The sequence below is a fragment of the Papilio machaon genome, chromosome 16, assembly GCF_912999745.1.
Source record: "Papilio machaon chromosome 16, ilPapMach1.1, whole genome shotgun sequence".
NCBI classification, from domain to species: Eukaryota; Metazoa; Arthropoda; class Insecta; order Lepidoptera; family Papilionidae; genus Papilio; species Papilio machaon.
In genome coordinates this window covers 7366369-7374044 of record NC_060001.1, presented here as the reverse complement: position 1 = coordinate 7374044, position 7676 = coordinate 7366369, and the positions used below count along the sequence as shown (strand labels likewise).

The 7676-nt window shown below is 35.2% G+C and overlaps 2 protein-coding genes across 2 annotated transcripts; one reads left to right on the top strand and one right to left on the bottom strand.

Annotated features, from left to right (window-relative positions):
- Positions 1-3175: 3175 nt before the first annotated feature.
- LOC106716574 (F-actin-capping protein subunit alpha) lies at positions 3176-5090 on the bottom strand. Its single transcript, XM_014510106.2, has one exon. The coding sequence runs from the start codon at positions 5044-5046 to the stop codon at positions 4180-4182; it is 867 nt and encodes a 288-aa protein (XP_014365592.2). The 5' UTR covers positions 5047-5090; the 3' UTR covers positions 3176-4179.
- A 392-nt stretch (positions 5091-5482) lies between these two features.
- LOC106716661 (NADH dehydrogenase [ubiquinone] 1 alpha subcomplex subunit 11) lies at positions 5483-6596 on the top strand. Its single transcript, XM_014510222.2, has 2 exons — positions 5483-6064; positions 6500-6596. Exons 1-2 carry the CDS (start codon positions 5563-5565, stop codon positions 6508-6510), a joined length of 513 nt encoding a protein of 170 aa, XP_014365708.2. The 5' UTR covers positions 5483-5562; the 3' UTR covers positions 6511-6596.
- The last annotated feature ends 1080 nt before the right edge of the window (positions 6597-7676 follow it).

Below are 7676 nucleotides of genomic sequence, written 5' to 3'. Positions count from 1 at the left end.
ACATCTGGTACTAAATGACATAAAATCAAGGCTCAAATGTTAGACTAAAATTATCTGTTGGAATGCGTCTTCACAGACATTTCTAGAACACATTGGAACTGGACAAAATTATTACATCTTATTGCGCGGCTCTTAAATTAACTTTAAATTAATATTAAATCTACTTAATTATTTATTAATATTGTAAGACTGAATGGTATTATTAATGCCAATTATTTTTTGTAAATAAAAAAATGTGAAATAACTTTGTTTTTTTTTACATCCTAACCTACTTGTTTATCGACAAATACCAACATGAAGTAGTAATCTAATATATAAAATTCTCGTGTCACAGTTTTCGTTCCCGTACTCCTCCGAAACGGCTTGACCGATTCTTATGAAATTTTGTGAGCATATTCAGTAGGTCTGAGAATCGGACAACATCTATTTTTCATACCCCAATTAAGTTTTTTTTAACTGCGCGCGGACGGAGTCGCGGACAGCTAGTGTTCATAGATAATTCTTCGTTTAATTTAGTAGTTATGGTCTCAATAACTTCTTCCTTTTCTGCTTTATACGAATTTCATCTCATTTTACTTCTCTCTTTACTTCTAATAATTCACTTCTTTTCTTCTCTTCAACCTTTCTAGCCAAAATAAGACAAAACACGAAAGTGGAAAAAATACTTCATCCTAACTTTTTCTTCCTCTTTCTATAAAAGTAACGCAACATTAATAAACCCAATCCGGTAATAATAACGAAGTAACAGCCCGAGCCGAAGCTCCTGAGGGAGCCCTCGAGCCTAGTTACTTTTAAACGAGGTTTAGGCTAAGGGCCATCTGCGCCCAGCCATCTCAAGCCCGGTGAAACTGTAAATGCCTCCTCAAGGCAAACAGTGACTACTCAGTCAAAAAAAAAACATTTGAACCATTCAAAAAATCATCATGCCTCGATTCTAAATCATTAAAAACATTACTGTGTTTATTATAAACCAAGATTATGTTTATATAGAAAAGTACATATAATGGTGCTTTTGTTTCTGCTATGAAAAGACTCGACCCATTTCCGCGAGATACAACGTATCTTCATAACACGACTAACAAAGAAAAAAGTGGACTCAAAATATGTGTTAACATGCGCAACATGTCCTAATTTTTTAAAAGCCTAAATTAAACATGGTTCACTTGCCACGTAAAAGAATGCGATATACCGTGGATTTCCACTGGCGACAAACAGTCACAAAAACTCAGTTTTACCTCAGTACAGAGTAAGAATGGGATGAAGATACGTTTTTGATAAGTTTATTTCAGGGTAAAATTATAATAATTAACTTTGTTATGTGGAAAGGAAAAGTTAAGTCATAACTTTGCCGCAACCTCGAGTTAACAACTTCTTTTCAGTGGTCTCTTCGTATAGATTTGAAAAAAATTCTTCAAACCTAATCTCTCCACTCTCACTTAATCTCACTCTCACCCTAATCTTTCACAGTTACACATAATTTCATGATAATGTTATACCATAGTTATACATACCAAAAATATTATTAAATTTACTTCAGTATACATTTTAAAGCATTTCAAAATATATAAAAAAGCACGTCAAGAGAAATAAACACGCAAAGAGTTTAAACAAAATTTTAATTACCCTTTTAAAAATTCTTTTGAAAGAGGGAACAAGTAAATTATGCACACGATTCCAATGAAAACTTTAGGCCAAAGTAAAAGGGGAACGTATGCCTCAATAAAGGACGAAATGAGTCATGACACTGCTATCGTTTTACTAATCTAAAAGCGATAAGTCCTTGAAAAAAGTTAAAAAGACTAACATAAAAGTGCTGTGAAACAATATCTTTTCATTCCAAAATAATCGTTACCAATTATCTGACCCTAAAATTGGCAACTTTGGAATTAAATAAAAACGGATTCCAGGAAACGCAAATGCATAAAAAGCGCAATTTATAATTATCAATTTGTTTTAAATCAATATAAAGACAATTAATTAATTGTTACGTGTTTAAGATTTGAATTCGAGACTCGCGATTACAGGAATCTAATGTAAGTTCTCCACATATTTATACCGCTGACTCAGAACATTTGAACACATTTGAAAAGCAAAATACGTGACTCAGTCATGTTATTGATTCCATACAATATACGTTCGTCTTTATTTCGAAATTTACCTTAATTATGAAAAAATGTTTTAAATATTTACCATAATTTTAATTAGGAGAATAATAAAATCAATTAGATAAATTAAAAGGAGAAAAGTTACTCTTTTAATTACCAATAAACGACTCTAGTTAGTCGACTGAGTAACAAATTAATAAACACGTTGATTACACAAAAGTGATAATACTTGGTGCCATGCCCTCTGCATCCGGAGTGATAAAGCCGAAAAACTATAATAAACTGTGAACTCCGTGAAATTCGTACGTTTTTAACGAACAAAGGATAATGGCGCACATATTGTGCCAGAGAGGATATGGTGACAATGACACGCTGTGCAATTGTTACGTACAATGAAACGTTAATGTACACCTATGTTCGTTATGTAAAAAACGACCGGTATATGACATAAAATTTTAAAAATCGTCAATAACAAGATTAAAAAATTGTCAAAAAATGCTTGCAAGTTCAAAAAAATTAAAATAGATTTTATATAAATCTATAATCGCATGCTATTTTATTTAAAAATAATATCATTGCTCACAAGGAAAGCAAGGGCTGATATTCCTATAGTTGGTTGTCCTTTTTATCGAGGCCATTAACGACATTTTTTTCTAAAAGGTTGTCGATTCGTAGGATCCACTATCTGCTGTTTATATTATAAATTCATAGAAATCTGAAAACGTATATTTCACGCTATTTAACAGTCACACGTTTCTCTGCAGCATTGCTTACAGTGTCAAGATAGTAAATAGAACATAATTTTCCTACTACGATTCCGTTTACGCGGGTCGTTTAATATTGATTTAGTCAAGTCGGCCGCTAAATGGGTCAAGTTCTTCAGGAAACTATGTCAAGGGAACTAACGCTAATAAAACTTTTCTATAAAAGAAAACGATAAACATTTGCATTTCCATTGTTTCATGGAATTTCTCCTACAGCTCAATTCATCATCAACGCCATCTATCCTTTTTTTAAGTTTAGGTATTAATTTTACATACTAAACATAAGCAAAAATAAAAAACAAAAAGTTAGCAACATTTTAATATATATTTTTATTCAAATGAATTCAATCATACATTAGAGAATACTTGGATTTTTATGTACGTTCTTTAAATTATTATAATAATTACAAAATAAAACTTACTGATGTTATATTCGTTACATACATATAAAGAATGATCTGCTTTCATTCGCGCTCTCAGTGCCATTTGCCATATGACAATAGATTTCTACTTTTTTTCACTGTAACCGTTACAATAGTTTGAGCAACACTCCACATATTTATTTGAAAAATATCGAATATATTGTGCTCTATGCTCATAAACACCGCGTTAAAGCTACGTGGACAATTTCATTTTAAATTAACTATAATTAAATGCACCATAAGAACCTTCTTTCTAATGTATCTCACATAGCACTCAGTTATGCAAGCAATATTCCACATCTAAAACAAATAATACTGACCATAAAATATTTAGGTTGGATGGAATAATAGTTTGGATACAGTGGAAGTTACGACCATAAATCAACTGGATATCTTAACATCTCTTAATTGACATATGTTAAACAAAAATTACAATTTTCCATTATATTGCTTACACAACTACCTGTTGATTGCAACCAAGTCTCTGTCGGACCTCGAACTCTACAGCAGCCAGCGACGGGCCATCACCCCGTTCTTCTATGAACCTACAGACAGGGTCTAAGGTATAGGTTCAGGCCTAAGTACATTATTTGCTATAATCTCAACACTACTATCAGAAATTGATTGCATCTCGTAGAGAAGCCTATTGTATGAATATTTCAAAGCAACAAATATATTAAAAATGCGGCGATCAGTATTTTGTTATGAGAGTAACATAACGCATAAAATTTAACAGTTACAATAGCCATTTCTCTATATAGTCATAGATAAATACGCGCCGGGTGCTCGGCCCACGGAGCCAGTAAACATTTGAACAAGATTTATTCTTATGTGAATATGTACAGAGGCGGGGAGCGTCCGCGGTGCTCAGGACGCGGCGGCGGGACATCATTGGCTCTTCAGCTCCTTACCAATCGTGTACGACACCAGCCGCGCCCAGTCGATCTTGCTGCGCGTCACCGGCAGCTGCCGCCGCAGCGCCTTGAACGTCGTGTCACTCATTGTCTTGTAGTTGTCCGAGATCGCCGTCTGGTACGCATTCTCCGCCTCGCACACTAACCGTACAAACTCCTTCGCGGTAGCCGCTTCCCCTGTCGCCACTAGTGGCGCGCGGACTTCCTTCGAGCTCACCAGCTGCACGTTGCCGTCCTCATAATAGTGCACCTGCACACGCAGCATGCCCCGCAGCTCCGCCGCGCCGGCGCCAACTGTCAGCGACCATACGGAACGCCATCGTCCGTTCCAGTAGTTTTTCGGCTGGAATTGATGATCTTCAATACATGCGACGAGGGACACAGTGGTAGTGTCAACCGCACGGCCCACGACCAAGCTCGCGCCGTGTTTGTAGTGCGCGGCCACGTACGCTGTCAGCTCCTCGTCCAGTGCCGCTCGCCATGGCTCCGCCACTCGATCCGGCTCATAGGGCTCGTACTCCGAAGCTTCTTTACGTAAATGGTCATACTTAAACGATCTCTTGGACCTCGGATCGAAGAATCTGCCACCCCCAAGTTCGTTGTGCTCGGTTATAAGCGTATGAAGTTCGGAACCTTCAAGGCGCACGGGCGTGAGCTGATCCTTGTTGTACTGCGCGAATGCACCGCTTGCGCCCTCTTTCAGCAGGCTATCGTTGTTTAGTAGCACTCTCACATCATTAAATACTTCGTTAAATTCGCCCGGTGGTGAATGTAATATGAAATCTGAAACAATTCTCACTTTTTCCTGATCACTAATCACTTCGTCACCGTCCGCCGCCATTTTTGATACTTTTGACTTTTTGACACTGACATAGATTACATGCAACCAGAACTATTAAACAGTCAATGACGGAAGGAACTTACTGAAAGTTGAGTGCATTTTGATGCAGTGCAATAAATTCTGCAAAAAGCACATTTTAGAACTTATGACTAAAAATCTATTTTAAATAATCCCTTCTATAATAATGGAATGTCTTACAGCCCAACAAGAATATCGACTTTAAATGCCGAAATAATGAAATCTTAAATTTTTACAAATAAAACATATTCAGTTATACTGTGCGAAATCCTGTAACTATTGCTATCCCGCCACTCAAATAATACTTTGGAAAATTAAACAAGCTTTTGGCTGAAACATGGCAAAAATGAGCATCGACTTTCCTTGTCCTCAATATTTAAAAATGTAACCTCTGAAAATTTGACATTGTATGTCAATGTCTAACAGTGTCACTGTCAAACAATCAAATGGTATTGTGTAACTTCTTTTCGAAAAAGTTGTGCTAATCATACAATAATAATGTCGTTACTTACTTACAAATACTACGATACGCCGGAGGGTGAAGATATTTATAAAAAAGTATTTGTAACAGGCAAATATGCTACCTTGACGGGTCTTGCTGTGGCTTCGTTCGATGTTCTTATGTTCTCTCATCCAAAAGGTATCCTGAACACTACAGGGCGATACATGTTTTACCTTGGCCCTTTGGTCGGTATGGCCACGGCATTTACAGTTACAGCAAACGTTGCTCAAAAAATTAGAGGGAAAAACGATGGCGTTAATTACTTCTTGGGAGGAGCAGCGGCGGGTTCAATTTTGAGCGCTTGGACAAGATCTCTGACTATTGCTTTGCCAGCGGCTTGTGTACTGGGAGCTGCCGCCCTTGTAAAGAAGGCTGCTGTTGATGGTGGCTGGGTTCTTATGCCCAGTATACCTCCTAGTGCTACGAAAACAATTCAATCGGTCAGACACGACTGGACAATGGTTAACGATATAGATACGCTTAAGACATGGACCACAGGTAATACACAACACAATAACTCCAATTTATTAGAGATTCTACTGAAACTTTTAAAAAACACACATGTTTTGTTGCCTGTGTTAAATGTTAGTATAGGACACCTAATTCATAATATTTAAGCACTAGCTGTCGCCCGCGTCCGCTGTCCGCGCTTAATTGAAAAAAAAAAACGTAATAAGTATATATGTTCTTCTAAACTATGTTCTACATCTGTGCCAAATTTCATCAAGATCCATTGAGCCGTTCCGGATATACCTTCAAACAAACATCCATCCATCCATCTAAACTTTCGCATTTATAATATAAGTAAGATTAAAATAAAGAAGATATTTTTCTTTGCAGAACAGTGTAATTACATATTACACACTAATGTGTAATCACAAGACATAAAATGTTTAAAAACATGATTAATTCCTTATAATATTTGTATTTCAGGTAACAAGTGAGGAGGTGGAAACTAGAACTTCCAACTACCAGTAGTGTGTACATACAATCAATGCTGTAAAAGTGATGTTAAATTATATGCTTTAAAAATTGGGTAATACGGGTTTTATTCATATCATCTCAAAGGCTGGCAACGCATCTACAATTCCTCTGGTATTGCAGATGTCTATGGGCCTCAATGAACACCTTGGTGTTCCCGCAGCTTGTTTGCCCCCTTCTCTAATAAAAAAATACCACCATAGTCTTTAAAATCTGTGCTGTTTTCATATGCTTCTTATATTTAGATTATAGAGCACCTTATCTTAATTAAAACTTAAAGGCATAATTTTTTTTTTCAATCAGTGTTGTGTTAGCAGCTAATTAAAGGGTGCTTTTTTTGAAAATTCCTCATGTAAATACTACCCCACCTCTATTCTTAGGACCTCTACCTTTTTGGTTATTGACTTTATCTATGGGCAGAGGTCACTATTAACAAATGTAGATGATCACTTGCTGGTTTGCCCCCTTTTATTGTAAAACCTTAGGATTTATTCATAAAGGTACAAAATAAAAAAAATGAATGTTATTTTTTTTTATTCAACTGAAACAAAATTCAAAGCAACATAACAAAAAATGCTATTATTAAATGTATAAATGTTACCATTATTAATTTGTCTATGATACGTCAATAAAATAATAATGTTGAAAAAAAATAGGAATGTCCAAGCGTCGCGACGAAAGGTATTTTTATGTTATTAGGAGGCGAGCGGAACATTAATAAAGCTATTTATTTTCAAAATAAACTTAACCAAATATTTAACATGAAATAATTTTTCAACATGAAATAACCTTAAATGCATAATCTTCACTACCACAATCTCACACAGTGCAATTTAATCTACTAGATTTTTTTTTTTTTGTTTATTCTTGTAATAAACACTGTATTACTTAATTTTAAAAACATTTCAGTGTAGCCAAATGTATAATGACAATAGAAGTCTATGGTTGGTTATATTTTGAGTTTTCTAATTGGTAACACTGAAACGTTTTTGATGTTATAAAAATGTAAAAGTAAATGTTACCATATGTAACACATCATTTAATATAAAATTCTAATATTATTAAATCCCAACAATTCAAATTGTATATAAATAAAATTATAAGAGTGAACATTCGGCTAAAACTAACT